General features: G+C 43.4%; 1 protein-coding gene across 2 annotated transcripts; it reads right to left on the bottom strand.

Moving 5' to 3' along the window:
* Positions 1-24,217, bottom strand: ADPGK (ADP dependent glucokinase). 2 transcript variants are annotated; one of them, XM_077470549.1, is made up of 7 exons: positions 23,478-24,217; positions 19,973-20,198; positions 17,166-17,228; positions 16,804-16,924; positions 16,513-16,709; positions 6,018-6,116; positions 1-3,562 (listed from the first exon to the last, which is right to left on the bottom strand). In XM_077470549.1, the coding sequence occupies exons 1-7, from the start codon at positions 23,699-23,701 to the stop codon at positions 3,020-3,022; spliced, it is 1,473 nt and encodes a 490-aa protein (XP_077326675.1). In that variant the 5' UTR covers positions 23,702-24,217; the 3' UTR covers positions 1-3,019. The 2 variants fall into 2 exon arrangements, with proteins under 2 accessions (XP_077326675.1, XP_077326676.1); XM_077470550.1 differs by having other exon boundaries at positions 1-3,559; positions 23,478-24,216.
* Between the last annotated feature and the right edge of the window lie 594 nt (positions 24,218-24,811).

Raw genomic sequence — 24,811 nt, 5'->3', positions numbered from 1 at the left:
CTCTGTAAGAATTATTACCATTTATTAAAAAAAAAAAAGTTACAAAGTTTTATCACAAAACGTTACAAAAGTGTGAAATCTTTTCTTTTTTTCCAGTGATCTGAAAACAATAGACAAAGCATAACAAAAACAGATGCAAATATGTATTGTGGTTAGTTACCCGATGAGAACAAGTTAGATATGCACCTACCACATACACCAGATCTACATTGTTTGTTACCACTGCATATTGGTAACCTGATGGTACAGAATAATAAATTATAAATAATTGTTTTGGTATAGAATTGTAACAGCAAAGTCAGTTAAATCTTCAGCTGCCCCCGACAGAAAGTCAAAGCATAAAATGGGGAATGGGGTTTAAAACATAAAAGGAGATTCAAAGTTGTAATATTTTGGTCCCATTACAAAAACCTCCACAGACAGCACAAGTGCTATAGATGGATAAGTGTAACATAGATGAACAATGGAGTGTATGGTGTAAGACATTAATGGTTATTGTTGTCAATTCACTATGTTGGTTGTCTATGCAACAGTAGTGCAGACCTCAGTAACCTATTTGGCTTTGGAAACCAATTTCCAGAAGAACCATGAAAGACACAATGAGATTTATCATTTCTTAACAGGTAGAGACTAACAAGGTGCTTGATGTCACCCAATGTACAGATAGGTGGTGTACCCTGTATGCACTCCAATGGGAAATTTTTAAATGTAACTGGAGTTTCCCTTAGTAACGTGTTACTGTCACTGATAAAACAGTGCTTTGATACTGGGACCCCCACCGTTTCTCTGTTCAGCACTGTCCAGGCAATAACATAGACAAGAACTCAACTGTGCTCAGATATGTCTACAGCAGAACAGACCCAACAATGCAGCAGTGATGTTGGCAATACACACAGTAATACAATTGTTCAATAAAACTTGTATGCCAAAACAGGATGCATGAATGACCCCAGCATTAGATGCTGCCCAGGAGATAAGGGTGGCGGTGAGCATGCTGGAGCACTACCGGATAATTATTGGAAAGGGAGGTGGGCCTGGGCATTACTTGTCCAGACCAGACGTCGCCTTTTGTGCTTTTGCACCAGACTTAATAAAGCAGTGCAAAAAATTTGTAGTCTATGAGAAAAAGATAATCTCTTGCTGGAGCTTTGTGTACTAAAGCCTATATTTTAAGGACATTTTTTCAATAGAAAAAGGTGCATGTTAAAATCGCCTGAAAAATATGAAGCCAATACCAGCAAAATGGAATGAACAGGAAGCATTATCCTATGTATTACTGCAAAAAAGCAAGAGAAATAAAGCTTGACCATGTAACAAGGTTGCTGGCACATCTAATATCTATTAAAGTAGCATTAAAACGTGAACCTAGTTCTAGGAGTATAGGAGGGAAATTATTCAAAGTACAAATTGGGGGGTTAAAGTACTAAAATTATACTTTAGTTTTGGCTATAGAGGCTGTCCGTGCCCGATTAGGGAAATTTGCCCTGTTTACCATTATCACTGAGTAAAAATGAAAAAAAATACCAATATTTAGGTTGTCACCATAACAGAAATAATGGGGAAATATTCCAACTGGGACACTAGTTCTGGACCCCAATGGGGGACAGACAGCAGAAGAAAAATAATATGACAGGGCTTATAATAACCCTCCCTTACTCTATCCAAAATGATAAACAAAATGACACCATACACTGCAAGTTTCATTTTAGGAAGGATTAGTCTCAGACAGATGGTGTTGATTACAACCAATCACATTTTCCCTTAACAAATCTTGGATATTAATGTGGGGAAAGATCTTTAGGTTGCTGTGGGTAAAACAAACAGTCTGAGAGCATACCTTTAGAGACCTTCAGTTTGGCCCAGTTATACAAAAAACTAGTGCAAAGGAAAATGGTGGTGTTACCCACAGCAACCAATCAGATGTTTCACTTGATTTTCTGTTGAAATACAAAACTGACACTAATGCAGGCCATACACGGTCAAATATCAAACAAATTTTCTTTTCAAAATCAGAAAATTGTTTTTTTTTTGTGATCCGATGATGCCACCATTGATTTTCCAAATTCGGCCGACCAAGCCTTCAATTTCACCTCATGTTGCTACAGAAAAGAATTTTCTTGGCTGGGAATCTTCTTTTCTCTCCGTAAATTTTCTTTTATCTCCGTACATTTTCTTTTCTTATTACGTTTCTCGCACGATTCTCCCATCATTGATTAGAAAATTGTTTGTTTTTCAAAAAATTTGCAACATGTCCGATTCCTCAAATTTTATTTCCGCACGAAAATCGGCTGTTGCTGCAGCCCACTAATGGTGCGAAATTCATACGAAAATTCTTAGATACGATTTTCGAAAGAAAATTCTTTCGAAATTCGAACCGTGTATGGCCGGCATTAGGGTTTGATTTACTAAAACTGGACAGTGCAAAATGTGGTGCAGCTGTGCATAAAAAAACAATCAGCTTCCAGGTTTTATTGTCAAACATAATTGAACAAGCAAAAGTTATAAGCTGATTGGCTACCATTTACAGCTACACCAGATACTGAGTGCTCTGGTTTTAGTAAATCAACCCCCAGGTGTCCGATCTTGTACATGGTTTATCAGAAATAATCTCAACTGGAATGAATATAGTGCTAAAGGGCCTCATGCATAAAAAGCATCTTTCATTCATAGCAACCAATCAGCTTTTGAGAGATACTTTACTAGCACTGGTCAGAAAGTAAAAAGGAAGAACTGAACTAGTTCCTATAGATGGACACTTTTCCATACATGAGGCCCTGTGTCGAATGCTTAAGCTTTGATCTATGATAAAGACCTATGTGCAGCCTTATGTTTTTATGGTATAAACGTACTGCATCCCATTGTCAAATATTTTCATGTAAAACCAACATTAGACTCTGCATTCAGTGATCCTCTGAAAAACATTATAAAGCATTGCTCTAAGCAGCCTCAAAATTTCTGAGATTCATCTTTTTAGTGCCAGCAGCAGATACGTGCATGTCTGCAGTATCAGAATGTTTTCTCATTGAGTCTTCGCTTCTGAAAACAACAATCCTTCTGCAGATATAGCATCACCCAAGCCCACAGTCCTAACAGGCTCTTTGCATATAAGCACAGGTGTGAAATGGAAGGTCACTCCATCTTTGCTCCAAACTGCCACAGGTTCCTTGGCACTCACGCGGGCAGTGGGACCCATGTCAGTTTTGGAAGTAGAAAATTCCAGTGGGCTTTTTAGCGTTACTTTTGCAGGTTCGATTATTTCACTAGCACAAGCTTGGGCACCAGCAATCCGAGCGCCTGCAGCGACCGCAGCCACCTGATTTTCCCAAAAGCCATCCACAGTGGCCAGAATGTGGTAGGCTAAAGTGTGAAAGTGGACTCTGGTAAGAGCAGAGTCTCCACGCACAGAACCTTTCAGGATCCAGAATAAGATGTCACTCACTATTCCAACATCCGGGATTCCTGACCATGCTGGGAGTGCTGAGTGAGGACCGGAGGATGACTGACTGAGGAAGAGGAGCTCTTGTTCATTAAGACCCACAGAGCTGATCACTGGGAAGACCTGCTGACCAAAATAACAGAGACCTCATGATACAAGGATATGTACATATTATAATAAATGTGGTTTATATAACAAGGCAAAGTGCTATATGCAGCAACTCACAGAATCATTTAACTCATCTAACATCAAATAAATTGACCTCTAGCTGGTTGCTATTGGTGCCCTTTAAATCATTCTTGCTCTTTACACTTGTTTATGGTATAAGGCTGTATATCTGCTAAACTGCTATGTGATCACCTACAACTTTTAAAAATAAAATTGTTGTAAAAATGAAGGCCCTCCATGCTTACTGAAAGTTTAAAATAAGCTATGTGTGTAATGTATAATGGTTCCCACTGACATCTAACACTAATATGCGAGATAACTATAAATTTAAAATATTTTTGAAAGAGCTAAATTAAAAAAACAAAAAATTAAAACCCTCGGTCTGACTTAGAGAAAGGTTCCTGCACTACTTGGGGGTGTCTTCAGAGCGACTTGCATTGACATCTGTTAAAGAAATCATTTGCAAGCCACGAAGAAGTCACGCTGTGCAACGCAGCTTCAAAGTCGGGCAAATTTGAAGCCACGCGAGTGTGAATTGAGTGCTACAAACAGAAATTTTGTTTCAGAAATATATAATATATCAATGCTAGTCAGGTAGTCCGCTCCTTGGATTTATCCAGCTCGGTGTTAAATTTATTTATGGCCACATTAAAAAAAATATATCATTGTAAGGTCTATAAATCAATTAAACCGCACTACCCAGAAAAGGAAGAGGAATTATAATCACCTCTCTGGTGGTCCTCATCTCCTACCACCCCTCTAATGCCAATTGCTGCAGACTCCTTCAGTATCTTGCCAAAAGGCAAGTTTTTTTTATTGCTGTCTGTCTCGCCATTATGTAAATGTTAATAATTTCCTGTCCCAAATGGCACCAGTAACTGGGACAGGAAGTGAAAGGAAATCTCCTAACATACAGCATAGACGTCAAAAAAAGACACAAAAAGACTCTCAAAAAGAAAAACTTGTTCTTAGTGCTGTCTGTGTTTATTTCCCCTGACTTCCTCTGCCACCAGTCAGCAGAAGAATACACTCACCGGCCACATTATTAGGTACACCTGTTCAATTGCTTGGTAACACAAATTGCTAATCAGCCAATCACATGGCAGTAACTCAATGCATTTAAGCATCCAGACGTGATGAAGACAACTTGCTGAACTTCAAACTGAGCATCAGAATGGGGACAAAAGGGGATTTAATCAACTTTGAATGTGGCATACTGGTCTGAGTATTTAAAAAAAAAACTGTTGATCTACTGCAATTTTCACGCACAACCATATCTGGGGTTTACAGAGAATGGTTAAAAGAAGAGAAAATATCAAGTGAGCGGCAGTTGTGTGGACAAAAAAAGCCTTGTTGATGTCAGAGGAGAATGGGCAGACTGGTTCGAGATGATAGAAAGGCAACAGTTATTCAAAATAACCACTCATTATAACCAAGGTATGCAGAATACTATCTCTGAATGCACAGCATCTCAAACCTTGAAGCCGATGGGCTACAGCAGCAGGAGACCAAACCGGGTGCCAATCCTGTCAGCTAAGAACATGAAACTGAGGCTACAATTTGCACAGGCTCACAATAATTGGACAATAGAAGACTGGAAAAACGTTGCCCGGTCTGATGAGTCTCCATTTCAGCTGTGACATAGTAGGGTCAGAATTTGGCATAAACATGAAAGCATGGATCAATCCTGCCTGTATCAACGGTTCAGGCTGGTGGTGTAAAGGTGTAGGGGATATTTTCTTGCCAGACTTTGGGCCCCTTAGTACCAATTGAGAATCCTTTAAATACCATGTATTGTTGCTGACCATGTCCATCCCTTTATAATTACAGTGTCCCATCTTCTGGTGGATACTTCCAGCATGATAATACACTTTGTCAAAGCTCAATTAATCTCAAACTGGTTTCTTGAACATGACAATGAGTTCACTGTACTCCAATGGCCTCCACAGTCACCAGATCTCAATCCAATAAAGCACCTTTGGGATGTGGTGGAACAGGAGATTTGCATCATGGATGTGCAGCCGACCTTTGCAGCAACTGCGTGATGCCATCATGTCAATATGGACCAAAATCTCTGAGGAATGTTTCACCTTGTTGAATCTATGCCATGAAGAATTAAGGCAAAAGGGGGTCCAACCCAGGACTAGCAAGGTGTACCTAATAAAGTGGCCGGTGAGTGTCAGTAAAATATCCATAGTCAGGGCAGAGACAGCAATCAAAACCTGACAAGGTTTCTAACCCTTTCCCAAGACAGGAAAAAAAAAAAAAAAAAAGAGTTTTGGGTAGACTTGAAGCCTTTATGTATGGGGAACCTGCATTGGTTGACCTGACCTTTAGAAGCATGAGAGCCTCAATACAAGCTGTCAAACAAATCATAAAATTATGATCAGCGTTTCTCAATCTGGGTGGTTACCTGGTGGATGATTCCTCTCATTAAATCTCCGTCAGTCATACTAGCCAGCTCTAGATGAATAAGAATATCCAAGGGGACATCTGACAATGCAGTGGCTGCCTGAGGGCAAAGAGAAAACAATGTTGAGCCAATAGTCAGTTGGCATGTGATGGAAAAATACATAAGCAGAAATAAAAATGATCATTAGATCCAGAGCTTCAGGCAGGAGACACTTCACAGGCAGCACACAATGTATTCTGCAAAGACAGCTTCATTATCATTATAACCTATGTGCCCCCCACGTCATTTGGAGGATTCTGGGAACTCCCAGACAGCCTTTTGTGTTTGGGAATACCCAAATGGTAATACCGCCAGGAAGATTGGTGTGCGAGTCGCAGGAGGATCCGCAGACATGATTAAAGGCCCTGTATGGGTATTAAGCCAAAAGTGCTTTTGAGCGCCTGTAACACAAGGTCAATGAGAGCTGGTAAGTGAGCATTTTTGCTTTTGGTGGTGGCGGCGCTATAAAGGATCACACTTTCAAGGTAGCGGATGGTGGGGATATTTAACCAAGGATTCATACCATTTCATGACATGTGGACTTGTAATCTTAATACCGTTTACTATATGGACACTAATCTTTATTTTTTTTTTTTTTTTTTTTTTTAAATTAATTTCTCTTTATTTATTATTTCAATTTATCATAACAATATCCAAATGTATTTTAAACAACCGTACACTTCATAAAAACACAAGTAAAAAAACATAATACAATAAGGTTTGCTATCTAACATGTCCAGTTTCTTATCTCCCTAACCCTCCCTTCCTTCCCCCTCCCCCCTATCCCACCTCTATACCAGTTAAACATCACACAGTCTCCATAACTGTCACTATTTCGGGACTCAGCTATTAATAGGTATTAACCTCTTTCTACTCCTATCCTCGTGCAGTAGTATTAATCCATTGGGTGCTCCATTCCCTTCCACCAAGGGGCCCATATTTTCTCAAACCCTTTGAGGTTTCCCCTACGTATATATACCGTTCTTTCCTTCCACACCAGCTCATTGATAACTTGGGTCCAATCACTCAATAGGGGTGCTTCCGTCGCCTGCCACCTTTGCGCTATCAACTTCCGCGCTTGAAACAAACATCGTGTAACTACAGTTGTTATATTCCACCCTTCCCCCCGGTTTCTCCTATAACCCAGTATACATGTACCTGGATCTAGGTCCAGCTTTGTCCCAAATATTCTGTTTATAGTTTCAACTATTTCCTCCCAGTACCGGAATAGCTTTGGACACCTCCACACCATGTGTATGAGGTCTCCAAAGCCACCACATCTAGGACAATTAGCATCTGTCCTCTTACCGAACCTAAACAGCTTTTTGGGGGTAAAATAGGCTCGGTGTATCAACATTAAATGCGATATTTTTTGTGATGGGGAAATTGAGGTTAGTGGCCCAAGCTCCAATACTCTCTTCCACTGTTCATCAGACATTACACCTATGTCTTCCTCCCATTTCTCCTTTTGTTTAACCAGGTCGGTTTCCCCATTAGGATTTTTACATAATGATTCATACATGGCCGAGATAAACCCCCTGGACTTATCCATCGAGTTTATCTTCTGTGCTAGTGATGTCCTGTCCAGTACAGGTGTCTGGGAGCCAAATTGTGCTTCCAGGGCATGCCTGATTTGTAAATATCGGAAAAATGTCTGTTGGGGTATGCTATATTCCTCTTTTAAGTCCATAAATGACTTCAGAGTTCCATCCTCATATAGTTGACCCAGTCTTGTTATCCCTTTCCTCTCCCATACATTAATTTTTCCTACTGACAATACCTCCTGCAAGTTCTTATTATCCCATAGGGGCGTGTATTCTGACCATTCCCTGCATCCTGTCCGTTTTTTTACCGTTATCCATATTTTCCGCATCATTACTATTGTAGGGACCTTATACTTAAAGGAATTCGCCTCTAAAGCATCAGTCAGGGTTTCATGCGGGGTTTCTATCAACCTCCCCCCCCTATTTAAATTACCCACCTCTTTCTGATCGCTATCCACCATGTGTTGTAGCTGTGCTGCTAGGTAGTAGTTCCTAGGGCTGGGCACCGCCACTCCCCCTCTATCTGTTGGTAACTGCAACGCCTGCAGCCGAATTCTCGCCTTTCCCTTTTTCCAAATTAACTCCCGGAAGAGAGTTTCAATTTTTCTAAACCACTTCTTACATATCCAAACTGGTGCGTTATGCAGTATGTATAACAATTGTGGCAGCCATATCATCTTGATTAGACTGCATCGGCCTGCCGCTGACAGGGGAAGCCGACTCCAGGCGTCGCAGTTCTTCTTAAATTTGCTCAACAATGGACCCACATTCCTATCCACATATTGGCTAACATCTGATGTTAAATATATGCCTAGATATTTCAATGCCACTACTACCTCCATTTGTGGAATCCCTGATGCGGTCACATCCCTCAGGCCATCAACCTGGAGCAGTTCTGATTTCCCCCAGTTTATTAATAACCCCGTAAAGCCTCCAAACTTTTCTACCACTTTGATTACTTTCTCAAGCGATTGCCCAGTATCTCCCAAAAAGAGGAGAACATCGTCCGCATATAGGGCGATCCTCTCCTCTCTACCTCCCCCCCTTTGAAACCCAGTTATCTCAGGATGTGACCTGACGGCTATTGCCAGCGGCTCCATCGCCAGCGCAAAGAGCAACGGGGAGAGTGGACATCCCTGTCTCGTGCCTCTGCTCATTTCAAGTTTTCCGGACTGATTCCCATTAATCCTTATTTTTGCGCTAGGTGCTCCATACATCATTTTAATCCACCCTATAAATATGGGTCCAAATCCACACCCTTCCAGGATGCGCCATAGGTACCTCCACTTTAAACTATCAAAAGCCTTAGCCATGTCTAAGGACAAAATGGCCCTTGAACCTCCTCTCTCCGCTGGGGTTTGTATATTCAAGAATGCCCTTCTTATGTTCATACTAGTTGATCTACCCTTTATAAATCCCGTCTGATCCGGGTGTATAAGCCTATTAATTACTTTATTCAGTCTATTAGAGAGCACTTTGGCTAATATTTTGATATCAGAGCATAAAAGCGATATTGGCCTATATGACGCTACATCCCGGGGATCCTTCCCTTCTTTAGGAATCACGATAATAATCACCTTCATCATAGATGCAGGTAATCTCCCCGCCAATTTTGCCCCTTCCAACGTTCTGAGCAACTCCGGAAGTAAGATCTCGCTGTACTTCTTGTATACCTCCACTGGGAGCCCATCTGGTCCTGGGGATTTTTGGGAGGCCATTCCGGCCACTGCCTGGCGTAGTTCACCTAAAGTTATAGGGGCCTCTAAATCCTCTCTCTCTTCTTGGGTAAGGGTTGGGGGCATCGCTTTCTCCAGGAAGGCTAACATATCTTCTTCCTTCCTTTGATCCCGTGTTCTATATAAATCCTCATAATAGGCCCTAAAGATCTCAACTATCTCCTTCCCATTGGTGGTAACTGTCCCATCCATGGACTTAATCATTGAGATGGAGGAGGGGGGGGAGTTGGCTTTCACAAGGCGAGCCAACATTCTCCCTACCCCCTCTCCATCTCCAAAGCTACACTGTTTCTGAAAGATGCGTTTATTTTCTTCTCTTTTTATAATCACAGATTTATACCCTTGTTGTTTATTTAACCATATTACCTGTTTCTCAGGTGTTGGATCCTTAACATAGTTAACCTCTGCCTCTATTACTTCTTTCCTGATTCTTTCCTCCCAGCTTCTAGATTTTTGTTTGATTTTAACCACCTGTTGAATCAGTATTCCTCTAACAAATGCTTTTAATGCATCCCAGGTTATATCAATTGGGGCTGTTTTTTTGTTAAACATTATAAATTCTTTTAATTTCTTTAAAACTTCTTCTACATCTTTCATTAACTCGAGCCAAAATGGACTAATTCTCCAACTCCCCATCCTCTCTTCCCTCCTACCAGTACTCAATGCTATTATCAAAGGCGAGTGGTCCGATATCCCTCTGGGCATATACTCGATCTTCCTCACATTTTGTAGTGCTTCTTCATTCCCTAATACCAAGTCTATCCTGGAGATTGTTCAGTACGAGCTCGAACAGCAAGAGTATTGCTTAGTGTTCGCGTTCCTCACCCTCCACAAATCCATTAATCCAATCTCCTTCAAGAATTGGCTTAGTCTCGTTATCCCTACCCCCTGAGACCTAATTGGGAATCTGTCTATCCGACAATCAAGCACTTCATTGAAGTCTCCCATTATTATGACTGGTACATCCTCCTTGTCTACCAAAAAATTTGTGAGCTTGTACACCACCTCCATTTTAAACGGGGGCGGTATATAAACCCCGGCCAGAACATACAATCTATCCTCCAAGGTGCAATACAGAAAAACGTAGCGACCCAATTCATCAATACTAGCCTGCCTGCAGGAGAATCTCACCCCAGCTCCTATCATCACACTCACTCCCCTCGAGTAGGAAGTGTGAGTAGAGTGGTACTGAGCCTGATACCTCCTGTTTTTAAGTTGCGATGTTGTTATCTTAGTTAAATGTGTCTCCTGCAGGCAGGCTAGTCCGATCCCATATCTCTCCAGCATGGAGAGGACTACCGCTCTTTTAACTGGACTACCCAGGCCTCTAACATTCCAAGAGGCTATATTAAGTATTTTATCCTGCATCACTCAGTGTAAGAACAGTAACAAAATTATTGAAAAACAACCAAAGTGCGAACACATAAATTATCGGGGAGAAGCCCCTGTAGTGTTTCATTCCCCTTGTACTAATTCTACTCTCACTTAAAGTGAAGATTCTTACAAATTTCCTTCCTCTTTTATAATAAATCCCGTGATTTCCCTTTTGAATTGATATCTGTGTGCAAACTATATTAACTTCAACATTAACACTGTTGTGGTTTTCCAGACTTTTTTGATCCTTTCCCCCTCCCCCCCCCCCTCTCCCCCCTCTCCCCCCCCCTCCCCCCTCTCCCCCCTCTCCCTCCGCCCAACCACCCCCCCCCCATCCTCCACCTACCTAGGTGTTCCCCTAGGGGATTACACGTGACCTTTAAACATTCATCTCTTCTATCCCTCTCCTCCTCCAACTTCCTATTCTCATACCACTTTTCCCTCATACAGAAGTGAATAAAAGTGAAAGCGAAAACATCAAAAAAAAAAAGAATAAATGATTATCCTCTTCCCCTTTCACCCTGTCCATCCTAGATTCAAACCCCAATTAAACCCTCCACCCCCCCGACTCTCCCCCCCCCGTGCGTTATTATCTCAAACCCCCACCACCCCCCAACTTATTTGCACTCTACAATAATCCCTTATTTGCTTCCAGCCATGAAATTACTTCCGCTGGAGAATCAAACAACTGGGTACCACCAAGCGCTGTTATTCTCAACCGTGCAGGATATAAAAGTGCATACGTAATCTTATGAGTCCGTAAAGTACGTTTGACTTCCAAAAATTCGGCTCTTCGCCTCTGCAATTCCAGTGAGTAATCTGGGTACAGAGAGATCCTTGCTCCATTATATGTGATGTTGCCCATCTCTCTCGCCTTGCGCATCAGAGTCACCTTGTCATTGTAATTAAAGAATTTCAGGATCATAGGTCTAGGGCGCCCCCCGGGGGGAGGAGCTTTAAAGGGGACTCGGTGGGCCCGTTCTATAGAGAAAAAAGATGAAAAACTCTCTCTTCCAAATAGTTCACTAAACCAGGATTCTAAGAACTTTATCTGTTCGGAGCCTTCACATCTCTCGGGTAGCCCCAGCAGCCTGATGTTATCCCTCCGAAGCCTATTTTCTATTTCATCCATACCGGTGTTATGATTATGCAGTTGCTTTCGCATGTTTTTGACCTCTTCTCTCAGTGGGTGTAAGTCATCTTCCATTTGACTTACCCTTGTCTCCAATTCTTCCATTCTTTCCCCTGTTCTCTGTATATCCTGCCTAATCAATGACAGTTCCTCCTGCATGTTTTTAAATTGCCCACAAAGTTCTCCCAGCGAGGTTTTACACACATTGACAGCTTGCAGAACGTCCCTTAGTGTGGGGTCCTCCTCAGTCATAGGGCTACTCCCGGTGCCAGCATCACTTTCACTCTGAGCCACCCCCTGGCGCCTACTTGCGCTCTTTTGACCTGATACCGCGACCATAGTTGGGCCTGTGTGTCCTTGGCTCTTCCTGTCCACCGCCCCCCCCTGGTGAGATTTTACTTGTAGTGACTGCATCTGTTGCAGTGTCTGTGTCAGCTGTTCCCCCTTCCCCGGGGACTGACCTGGGGTGCGGGCATACCGTTCTAACTTAGTTGCAGCAGCCTGTGCTGCCTGGGCAGTCTTTTCCTTAGAGGAGCGAAGCTGTTGAGCCCCCCCATTTTCCTGTGCTGCCTGCTCCTCTCCTCGCCGTCTTGACATCTTACTAGGAGTCTCTATATGTATAAACAGGCGGTATCAGCAGGTCAAGCTTATATTTAGAGCTTATAGCCGAGGAGTAGGGATGATGAAAAAGAGGGGGGGGGGGAGGCCTCCTACCCTGGGTGTACCAAGTATGTATAGTCAAGTCAGCTTTCCATCGTCCTCCCAAGAAAAAGAAGGCACCAGTCTCTTACTTTGCAGGGGGGGGGGGGGGAGGAGGAGGGGAAACAAAAAAAAAAAGGGGTCACTAGTGTTCCTGAGGCCACTATTGTATGAGGGGGCAACCAAGGTTTTCAAATACATATATAAATAGTCCTGTATATGGCATGCTCGAGAAATAATTACAGCATCAGTCCTTAGCTTATACAGGGGGGAAATTTTTCGAATCACAGTAATCAGTCCTTTATCTCTCCACCTTACTGTTCTTCTACCCCCCACAGCTATTTCTCATACCTCATGCCTCATGCCTCATGCCTCGTGTCTCGATGCCGTCCCTAGAGGGTCTCAGGTGCCAGGTTTCACACAAGCACTTTCCCTGAAGATGTGTCTCCTCTCCCCAGCCTCTCTCCGCCCTCTCCGCGGGTGCTGTTCGGGACCATACAGCTCTGTCTTCCTGTTCGTTCACCCCGGGACCCGTCCGTCTCTCACTGCTTCCGGGTACCTCGACGGGGCTCGGCGGGGCTCAGCAGTGGTCGGCAGTATTCGGCAATGCTCGGCCGTTTCCGGAAGTTTCCGTCGTTCCTCGGCTCCTCGGCCCTTCCCGACGTCCTCCAGCTTTCACCCAGCAAGCTTACTTCGGCTAGTGCAACGCCAACGCACGGGGTAGGAGTCTACCGGAGAGCCGCTCACATCACAAGCCTCTCCACTCTCACCTCTCCAAGCACTCCTCCCTCTCACACCCTCTCACATCCGGCCACTCCCTAAAGTGATCTGGACACTAATCTTTATTAGTGCAACTCAGTAAAAGTTAGATAATTATATGCAATTCTTGATCCTTCCTGCAAGTCACCCTTGTCCCCCCCCCCTTTCCTACTGGACCTTCCTATTAGTAAATCCACCGGCAGAGAAATAGAAGGGTTAGGGGCCAAGCTCAACCTGAAATATCTGTACATTGCATAAACCTTCAGCTGACTATATGGCTGGACCTACTGATCATGCAGTTTTCAGTGATAGTAAGCACTCATTGTGCGTTTTGTTCATCATTTGCTCATTTAAAAAAACTTTTCAAGTTTGTAAAGGGTTTACTTTGACAATGATTCAAGTAGCACAATTCCTGCTGGTTATTACTATGCACATGATCAAAGGGATTTTACATCAAGATAATATAAAAAGATAAACAAAACAATAATACATTTGAGGCTACATTCACACCTGAACGTTTTCAGCTCATAAAAACATATGAAAAATGCCCAACAAGCAAAAACCCATTCATTTCAATGGCACCTGTTCACATCTGAGCATTTTGTCACCTGAAGAAAAATGCCTGAAAAAACACCTTAAGCTCAATGAACATGAGCTTCTTTGGAGCAGATTACAGGTGTTTCTGCTTTTTACATTGGTGATCTGTACAACATCACAGCAAAAAACACAGTCAAAAAATCACGTGACTTTGAAACACTCAGGTGCGAATGAAGCCTAAAGGACATATAAAAGAAAGCAAAATAGTTTTGCTTTAGTTCTCCCCCAATCCTGGTAAAGAAATAGCACTTGGAGAGCGAGTACCTGATTTTAACAGGTACCCGCTCCCACTCTGATCGCCTAGACCAGTGATGGCAAACCGTAGCACCGCAGATGTTTTGGAACTACATTTCCCATGATATCCAACTACACTGCAGAGAGCATCATCATGGGGAATGTAGTTCCAAAATATCTGGGGTGCCAAGGTTGGTCATCACTGGCCTAGACAATCAGAAGCAGTTCTCCTCCCCCTTCCTCTCCATAGTCTTCTGGAACATGTGAAATGGGCCCCTGGTTGTAAAGCCACAAGCTGTTAACATGCAGGCACCAGGAAGAAACAACAGGAAATGAAAACAGCTGGGGAGAGCACACTGCCGGATCGTGGGACAGGGGAGTGGCTGTTTATTAAAAGTCAGCAGCTACAGTTTTTGTAGCGGCCGATTTTTAATTTTTACACAGAAGACTAAGGCTCCTCTTTGACTCCTTCATTTTTATTAACCTACTAGAGGCAGCAGGAACACGTTTTCGTTCAACAGATTTGATATGTCGGCGCAATTTTTAAAAATCCAATTACTATGTAATGTACAAGCCTCATTAAAGTAAAAACAGAAAGAAAAAAAAAAAATTCATTTACCCTCTGACTGAGCCAAATACTCCTTACTCTAGATCTCACACATTCCCCCTCCCAGCTTCATGCAGCACTGCCAATCCAGAAAGCCATGGGTGTGGCCAGGTTCTGACTGACAAGCTACTGCTGTACAAGTTTATGAATCTTAAGTGACAATGCTGTTGGCATGGTTCTGCAATCTCATCCCACTATAGTAAAAGCAGGCAGAGCCTACATGAGTGGTAACTCTGCTTTGAATTCAGTAGCCTGCTTTAGTTTGACTTCACTGGAAGACTTAACAGTTGAACTGAAAGTAAACTGTAGGTGCAAATGTACTTATAATTAAATACTGCAGCACATTTTTTTTTTTTTTTTTTTTTTTTATGTGAGGCCATAGTTCTACTTTATACTATATTCAAAAGAGCTGGTACCCACAACTAGTGCATTGCATTTTTGATTTGTCCATAAAATGAATGCAACAGACAAATATATTTAGCAGGCTAAAACTATTTGGTAGGAAGAGGGAGGGGTGTGAGAAGTGCCAAGAGCCCACAATAGTGTAGTATGCCGGTTTATTATAGTAAAGTAATAAAAACATGTAAAGCACGGTTGGTGCCGACTTTGCTAGATTCACTTCTGGTGTTTGCCTTGGGCAGTCACGTCCCCTCCACGCGGCAGCTGATACCGGGCCTTGAGTCGTGCAGCGACCGGAGCTGCATCTCTCGCCTCAACACCTCCATTTCTGACATAGTTCTCTGTGTTGCTACAAGAGCTTCAGTTCTATATCTCCAGCTGTCTGTCATCACCAACTGTCAGCGGCACACAAGAGCTCTGACTTTGCTTGAGCTGCTTGCAGATTACACCCATCACCGACTTAAGCCGTCCATCCACCTTGAACGAAGGACTACATTTTTGTTTTTATTTTGTCTCCTTTTTAACAATTTGTTTCCTTTAGGCCCCTTTCACACAGGCTTTCCGATCAGATCTGCCAGTTTTTTTAGGCAGACCTGATCGGACACTCCATTCACCTCTATGGAGCAGCAGACGTCGGCTGACATCCAATCCGATCCTGTCCATGAACTCCAGACGGATGGTGACCCTATTTTTCATTCATCTGGAGTATTGGATCAGATGAAAACGGACAGGCAGTCCGGTTTCATCTGATCACCCCATAGAGGAAAGCGGGGTTGTGACAGGTCCATCTCAGCAGTGAGCGGAGACACACCCGTCACCCGCCTGCTCAGTGGGGATTCACCCGGCGGACTGGGCTTTGCTTAGCAGGGGATTGATCCGCTGAGCAGGGGGATGACAGGTCTGTCTCCACTTAGTGTACTAAGACAGACCTGTCAGAGCCCCGCTCTCCTCTATCGTGAGATCGGATGAAAACGGACTGCCTGTCCATATTCATTTGATCTAATCTGCCATATGGATGTAAAATAGGGTTACCATCTGTCTGGATTTCATGGACAGGATCAGATAGCAGCGGGTGTCAGCACACATGTCACCACTGACATCCGCTGCCCCATACTAAACTGACAGGCGGACCTGATCAGAAAGCCAGTGTGAAAAGGGACCTTAGTGTCCTTTACAAACATTTTGCTAATTGTACTCCATTTTGCTTGCCTCTATGGATGGAATTACAACACTACTTTTGAATTAGCCCTCCTGTGCTTTCAGTTGTGGACCGGCTGTATGCCATCACATCTAGATTGGGATTGAGTGCACAGGGAAAAAATGTCTTGTTTTAAACCAAACAATTTAGTAGATGTGTGACTTTCTGTTGTCTCACCTCTTGCAAGCGGTTGGCTCTGGCCTCTTGGGATAATCCCTCCATCATGTGCAGCCCAGAAAGAACCAATAGCTTTGGCTGGAATTCCTCCAGACTTGAAAGCAGAATCTCCAGTGACGTCATGGCCCCATTCGACAAATCATGAGAAAATATAAACCTGCTTGCAGCAGGAGCTTGTCCTGAGCCCCACTTCTCCCCTACAAATAGGACACAATGGTAAGTGAATTGTCTCATACAAAATGGAATTTTAACCATTAATTCTGCTAAATAATTGCATATAGAGGCTTTTACCAGCTTTATATTCCAGTATAAGATGATACTCATCCTGCTCCTTCAGCGATGCTGGGGGTACAACAATTCTTTCATCCAATAATTCATGTAGCTTAGGGCCTATTGGCCCACACAGGAGAACCTACGTTGTTTAATTAAAAAAAAAAAAAATTATACACAGACTATAAGCAGTAATTAAAATAATTATACTTTCAGCTAAGGCCAAAAAGACACGCAGATCACTTTTATTTTTCTGACATGCAGATTAGTCATTAGGAAAGGTCTTGCTAACATAATTTGATCCAGATGATGCTGCACTCCCAAAATATCAGCACAGTGTTGCTGACATAACATACAATAGCGAAGATGCAGGTTATTTTTACCTCCAGATCTGGATGTGTTGCCAGTCTCTGTGCAATGAGAGCAGCATTTCCTCCAACAAAATGCTGCAAATAGAGAACAAAAACAATTCAGTGTCTCAGATGGAAAGGATAACATAATTGCAAGATGGCTACTCCTAGCTTCTTATGTTAAAGCAGAACTCCAGCCAAACACAAGAGATGCTTCGCCCATTTAAAAAAAAAAAAAAAGAAGAAGAAGCTTTTGCTGCAATATATAAAAATTTAATCCAGTGGTATTTTTTTCTGCCACTAGATGTCCTCAGTCTGATGGCCACCATCATTCAACCCACTTCCTCCGAGCTCAGGTTGTTCTGGACCCATCCCAGCCTGTGAATGGACAGTGAAAGGAGAAGCAGCAGTGATGAGCTTACCTCTCCGTCACTCTGCTTTGTCATCCTATCAGCTCATTATCTGACTGGCTCCTTGCACTGCTTCTTCTCATACTCCAGCCTTGCTGTACAGTGACTACAATTGTGGATACATGGCCAATTTCAGGAACTTAAACTGCTTGCATTTAAAAATATGTTTAATGATGTATTAATGATTACAGAGTTGTGTTATTGTGTGCCTTTTACATCCGAATATAGATTAGCTTTAATCTTTTGCCTGAAATTAAATTATTCCTTCAGCATATGGAAAGAATTAGCAAAAGCCCGAATCCAGGGTTTTTTTTTTTTACACAGTTGGAAAAAAAAAAAAAAAAATTGTGTCTACCATAACCGCCATTTTTATCCCAAGGGGTTTAATCTCTTTTTTTCAATACAATCTGACAGGTGTGAGAACAGAGAAAGGAAAACTACACCCCCAAAGAAAGATAGTTTATTTACTGAGCAATGGGTTAAAGCCTCTGTCAGTTTTCCTTTGTTTTAAAATGTTTCAAGAGCCCCTGTTGCCAGACCACTCAACAGAGATCTTCCCATGATAGTTTATGTGCAGTTAACATACTTTCAGCATTTTATTTGCCTGACAAAGCCTCCATTGTGTAGACACCAAAAGCCCTGAAACTGTTACGGAGTGGTGTGATGTTGGATGAGATGTCAGCAGTCCCAAATATACCAAGTGCATCACCTTATGAATCAGCCCGTAGGCAAAACAAGCAGTTAAGCTGGGAGGGGAGCCCACTGCAAAGGTAAGTGATTTTGGCTCTTTTAAGTTCATTTTTAAATGCATAGACAAGGCGAAAAGTAATTTAGTCTTTAGAAAAAACTAACAACTTTTTCCTTAAAGAGGAAGTTTTGCCGTTTTTTGTTTTTAAAAGTCAGCAGCTACAAATACTGCAGCTGCTGACTTTTAAAATAAGGACACTTACCCGCCCAGTGCTGGCTCTGTCCGCTGATCCCCGCTGAGCAGGCCGACAACAGGCCTGCATAGTGGAGCGAACACGAACATAGCCTACTCTCCTCTATAGGGCAGTCAGATGGAAAGGGACTGCATGTCCTTTTCCATTTGATCTGCTGGACGGATATTAAACATATCATCATACGTCTGTTTTCAGTGGATTTTATCTGACCGTATTCCCGGCTGGTGTCAGTAGACATGGGTCGCCCGATCGGATCCACCTGAAAAACTGACAGTTGGCCCTTATTGGTCCGCTGGTGTGAAAGGGGCCTTAGGTACCTTTATTTAACATTTATTTAACTCTCCTAAAATCCAGCAGCATTTTTGCAGAAAAAAGTCTAATGCTTGTAAACGTATATATGTGAAGGATTTTGCTGGACAGATTCTAGGGACAGAATATTGCATCCTTGTGTAAATAAAACCAAAAGAGAATGTGACAGAAATGTGCATTTGTGAAAATCCCATTGCTCTGTGAGGGACAGACTCCTTTCTCCCATTCTCTCTCACTTGTAAAAGCATGTAAAGCTTTTACAAACGTTAAGCTCTTGGGGGTCAATTCATTTCATTGGCCGGAATGAACGCTTTTCATGCAGTTACAGCAGCCGTTTTTTCTTTCCCTTGGGGTAAAGCGTTTACATAAACAAACTGACTATAAGCACCCTGATCAATTGTAAATGGTTTGTCTCAACCTTCTACCTGCCACTTTGGGTGGACAGCTTGGGAAGTTCAAAAATAACAGACTTACTGGCTGGATCACCAGGTGAAAATAAGAGAGAAGGCCCAAGTGTCCTTTCACACGGGATGGATGATCCACCCCGTGAACATCTGCTTGCTCAGCGGGGATCGCTCCGTTGATCTCTGCCAAGTCAGCGGGTGACAGGGCGGTCTCTGCACACTGTAAAGGGAATGCCCTGTCAGCTCTCCGCTCTCCCCTATGGGGGATCGGATGAACACAGACCGTCTGTAACTGTTTATCCGATCAGTTCTGCTAATGGATAGAAAAATAGGATTTTCCTCTGTCTGCAGAATCGGACCATAGCGGGCACGGATGATATCAGGTGTCAGCGGATGTTCATCCCCTGACATCCGCTATCCCATAGGGATGCATGTATGGCCGTATTTCATCCAAAAACGGATGGATGAAATACAAACATACTGTCCGCACATGTGAAAGGGGCCTAAAAATAGAAAAAGAATGCAGCCAACACACCTAAGAATTGGTAAGCAGCAGTATATTACATTTTGTTTTTAGGTTTATTACCGCTTTAATGGAAATGTTTTAGTAGACTTTCTTCCGTCGTTACTGAGTAGAGTGAATGCAAAATAGCTTGCTACTAATATTTGCATAGTCCCACTAGAATGATAAGCAGTTACAAGCAAGCCTGCTCCTCCACAGTGAATGTTATTATTTACAGCCTCTGCATATAAACGGTACACAGTGATGTTGTTACCTTGGCTTCTGGTTCTTGGGAAGCCGTGCGGGAGATGTGCTGAAAGCTGTCAGCATCGCTATAGAAACGTTCGGCTGCCGCACCTTGCTGCATATAGTGCTGGAAGGTCTCAGCCAGTTCCTCCTGAGTGTTGAGGACCAGGTGATCTCCTCCGGGTTGGGGGCTCAGGCCCAATGCCTTCAGTAAGCTCACCCCTGAGACTACTACATCTACACAAGCATTCACTCTGAAATGGAAATTACATTGGATTAGAGAGCGCATATATTTCCATCCATTGTCACCTATAAATAAAGCACTAAAATTGTGATATGGGAAACCAAAGCTTTGTTCTTTAGTTTCAGGTGTAAGGTGATTGCACTCACAAATTTGCAATAACCAAGTTTTACAATCTGTGATCACTTTTTTTTTTTTCTTTATTTGCACTAACAAGTTGCATTTTCAGCTCAGCGGTATGTACGTTGCAATTCTACCAAATAATAGTTTTGGCTTTACATGCACGTTAAAGAAACTAAACAAAATGTATCCTCTCCTCGCAGTACCCGACCGCCGCCCCCCCCCCCCCCCCCCCCCACGCACGCACTGCAAGGGTTAAATGGTCATTTAGTCCAGGGGTGCAGGTGTAAGGTAGAAGACTTGCTTGGCCCGGCTCACATTTTAACCTGTGGGAAACGCACCGCATTCCTGTGCAATTCACATGTGATTCAGTTTAATAAGATTTTAACCCTTTCCTTTGGAATGGGCTCAAATCGCACCAAAAAAAGTGCAGGCAACTTTTTTGGGGCCGCACCACAACTGCATTGTGTGATGGTTTTGTACCATGCAATCCGGTAGGGGCACACCGCACTGTGTTTACGTTTGGGCTGTCGTTGACTTTGCATTGACACCCGCAAACACAATGCAATTGCAAAGCGGTGCAGGAAATGCACAGGTATTGCAATATTTCCCACATTGTATATGTGTGAACCTAGGCTTATGCCTGCCTCCGGCAGGCGCCCTCTATCCATGCGACAGTTGTGGCACTGACACCTGTCTAAGGTACAATCAGTTAGAATGAGCTCAGGCATATAAAGATCCTAGTCCAAACCCACCTGAGCTATCCCACCAGGAAACGGTCACTGCTCACCGTTAATCTTACGTTTCCAGTGAATTCCTTATCCTACAGTGACACATATGCCAGGGGTGTGTATGTTGTGGCTGCAGGGAGGGGGATGCTGGGGCTGCTTATGATTGGCTAAGGACAGTGACAGCTTCCTGGCAGGACTGCTCAGGAGAGTTTGGACTAGGATCTGAACATGCCTGAGCTCATCCCTAATGACAAGTATTACACCTTATTCCTGCAGCACTAGACTAAAGGGTCATTTAACCTTTACAGCATGGTGTGGTCCTACTGCATAGGTAGATTATGTCTAAAGGCCGGTTCACACTGCTGCATGATGCGAGATCGCATGTGATTCGCACCGCACTGCAGATCACGTGTGATGCAAATTCAGCCATACAGATAGTTTGGCTGAATTCGCATTGCATTCGGACCCAACTTGCACAGGTCCTTTTTTGGTCAGCAGAATCGGATCGCATAGGTGTTCACACCCATGCAATCTAATTCCGGTCTGAATTTGCTGATCGCAGTGAGTTCTGAAAACTGATTTGGGGGTTTCATTAACTTTTAATTGACACTCCCAGCAGTTCGCGTACGGCAGTGTGAACTACCGCTGGGAGACATGCAAAGTGGGAACCCGCAGTGGATTCACAGGGTTCCCGCATCGCAGCAGTGTGAACCGACCCTTACTTCTGGAGTTAAAGGAGAAGTTCACAATATTCAGGGTGCAACATGTTATGAACAGACCGCCCCCCCCCCCCCCTCCTCACCTTACCGGGGTTCTACTCCCTTCCCACTAGCTGTAACAATTTTTTAAAAAAAAACATTGCCGAGTGGGCCTCCCACCCGGCCACATCACTGACAGGGCTCTGGGTATGGAAGACTACAAGGTCCGGCAGCCTTTGCGGCTATCAGCTTGTTTTTCAATGAACTACCACAGCGCTGTGGAGCACTGTGGTAGTTCATCCACGCTTCCTGTTAGATTGTATCTGCTTACCCGTAAGGGATTTACAGGCAAGCATATACCCTGGCAGATCTGCTGGAGACCGGCATGGCGCTAGTGATCTGCTGAGCCCTGGTGCGATGTTTACAGGCTCAAAAAAAAAAAAAAAGTGCATTTATTTTTTTTTCTGTGATTTTTTTTTCATGTGACAATGCAATTGGTAAGTATAGTACCCACAAAAGTGCCAGGTAAAAAAAAAAAAAATAATGAAATGCAGCATTTAAGTGCATTAATGTGGGATAACGTTCCAATTTGCCCACCCAAAAGCAGTCACACATGTTCAAAAACCACTTGCATAGATTTAAGAAAAAAAAATAAAAATGCAAGGCGCATTTTCAAAGTGTTAACTTTGTAATGTTCTGACATAGTTCTGTCAGTTTTCTATAGCCCTTTATCCCATTACCACTCTTGTACATCCAATTACCCAACTTCCTGCAACTCAACGGGTTCTCTCATTGTTCCTCTTTGTAACATGTCATTTTTTTTTTTTTTTAAACAGTCACATTTAGTATAATTTACAGAGAAAATGAAATCCCAATAATTATTGTCTTACTAGACAAATATCACTCCCTGCTAAAAAAGTTAGCAATTAGTTTAGTTATGGTCATTTCTACATAGTTACATTGATGCAGCTTGGACCACTATTACAAAGCCCGCTGCTTCCGGGTCCCATGCCGAGTGGCTGCTCTACTGTTTACTTAGCACAGGAGGTCACCCGCTTGGCACGGGCACCTGAACAAAAGGTGGTCAACCGCTTGGCAGGGGCACCTGAACAAGGGTGGTCACCTGCTTGGCATTTGCACCATTCAGGGCACACATTGGGTAGATTTACTAAACCTGAAGAGTGCAAAATCTGGTGCAGGTCTGCATAGAAACCAATCAGGTTTTATTGTAAAAGTTGAATTGAACAAGCTTAAGTTAGAAGCCGATTGGCTACCATTGCACAGCTACACCAGATTTTTCACTCTCCAGTTTAAGTAAAATCGCCCCTATTGCGTTTTCTCAATGCGTGCAAAGCGATTGGATGAGGTGGAGAGGTAGAGTGGTTAGGTCATGTCCTCCACCTTGTCCAATCAGAGAATACGTTTCATTAAAGTGGAGTTTCGCCAAAAAAAAAAAAAAAAAAAAATTAAAAGTCAGCATCTACAAAAAGTGTAGGTGCTGACTTTTAATAATCGGGCGCTCACTTGTCCCACGGTCCAGCAGTCCACTCCTCTTCCCAGCATTCTTACTGTGGGCGTCTGGATGTGGCTTCACAGCCGGGCATGCACGAGCCATGCTGTGCGCTGGCACATACATACCAATATAACTATGAATAACGACCATATCTAAACTTTTGGGAAGTGATTTTTAAGGTGCACACATCGCCCCCCCCCCTGGTTGAGTGTTGGGCACTCAGTACTCACCCGATGGCCACCTTCCCCCAGTGCTTGGCTGGCGCTGTAATCAGGGCATCCCATGTCGTGGACAGGGCTTCCTCCAGGGACGGGTGGGATGGGGTGACCCCGGGTGAGATGCTCTGCAGGGATGATGAAAGGTAGTCCTGGGCCGCTTCCAGGAGGTCCGGCTGAAGTTGATAGAGGAGACCCACGGCCATGGCCACCAGGCCCACACACACCTTTACCCACATGGTAATGGAGATCCAATCAAGTCAATGGAAGGCCAAACTAGTGAAATCTGTCTACAGTCTGCTGCTTCAAGCAGTGCAATACATGATCTGTGATCACTGCCTACAAAGCCCATGTAGTCATCACTAGTCTTCTGTCCATCAATCCAATGGACAAGCCACCATCTCCAGCAGGAAGAGCATAGAATGACACAACTTCTACCTCACTGATCACTCGTTAGCCTCAGAGCCCACACATGACTCCTCCGTCCACTGACAGCGATCAGCACCAAGCACAGCCCTCTCATAGGAATGAATGGACCAGCACAGATCTCCTCCCTGAGCTCAGCTCCGATCAGCGCCACTCCTGCGGCCGCATCGTAAGTGCGCTCTGTGAATAGGGGCTGGCGGAAGGGAAGAGGCTGTCCTCCAATGAACAGCTGGAGAAGGTCACCTGAGGGGTTTGACTTTCAGCGCACAATGAGAACGAGGCAGAACACTCCGCACACACTCACACCGTCCACGTCACCAGCTTACTGATCCGAGCGGAGAACAACAAGTCATTGTATGGCCTGGGAGTGGGCGGAGAGGTGACTCGGCCGCCATTACTCCGGAGACAAGGGGCCTATTGATATAATGTATGAAAAGGTCTCCAACAAAATGGCGGCGGCTGTATCAGGCTGAGCTGTACTTCTGGTACAGATGCTTCCAGCTGCATGAACAGCTGGTGAGTAGCTGGAAAGAGGCTGAAGGAAGCCTTTTATTTGGTATACACACTCACTGGGAGAAGCACCAGAATGACTAAATCAGCCCTGAACAACAGGCCTCATGCACACGGCGTATGAATTTATCTTCCAAATATGCTGCCAGAACTTGTCAAAAAATGCCTCTAACCACTTGAAGACCAGGCCTTTTTCTAATTTGTTTACAAGTAAAAATCTTTTTTTTTCTGCTAGAAAATTGCTTAGAACCTCAACTATTATAAATATTTCTTAGCAGAGACCCTGGAGAATAAAATGGCGGTTGTTGCAATATTTTATGTCACACTATATTTGCGCAGCGGTCTTTTAAACACATTTTTTTAAAAAAAAATAGGCACTTTAATGAATAATAAAAAAAGTAACGTTGGCCCCT

Source organism: Lithobates pipiens, unplaced genomic scaffold (genome assembly GCF_037356315.1).
Source record: "Lithobates pipiens isolate NorthernLeopardFrog02 unplaced genomic scaffold, aLitPip1_a1.2 Scaffold_8, whole genome shotgun sequence".
NCBI classification, from domain to species: Eukaryota; Metazoa; Chordata; class Amphibia; order Anura; family Ranidae; genus Lithobates; species Lithobates pipiens.
Note: the sequence above shows the minus strand (reverse complement) of the source record. Positions and strands in the feature narration are given on the sequence as shown.

Bases quoted from the DNA above. Each gene is read 5' to 3' on its own strand.
- ADPGK (XM_077470549.1), bottom strand. From the start codon at position 23,701: ATGTGGGTAAAGGTGTGTGTGGGCCTGGTGGCCATGGCCGTGGGTCTC. The intron at 16,925-17,165 runs GTAAAAATAACC...TAAACAACGTAG, and splicing joins CAACACATCCAGATCTGGAG to GTTCTCCTGTGTGGGCCAAT. The intron at 3,563-6,017 runs GTAACCACCCAG...TATTTTGGTCAG, and splicing joins TGAGAGGAATCATCCACCAG to CAGGTCTTCCCAGTGATCAG.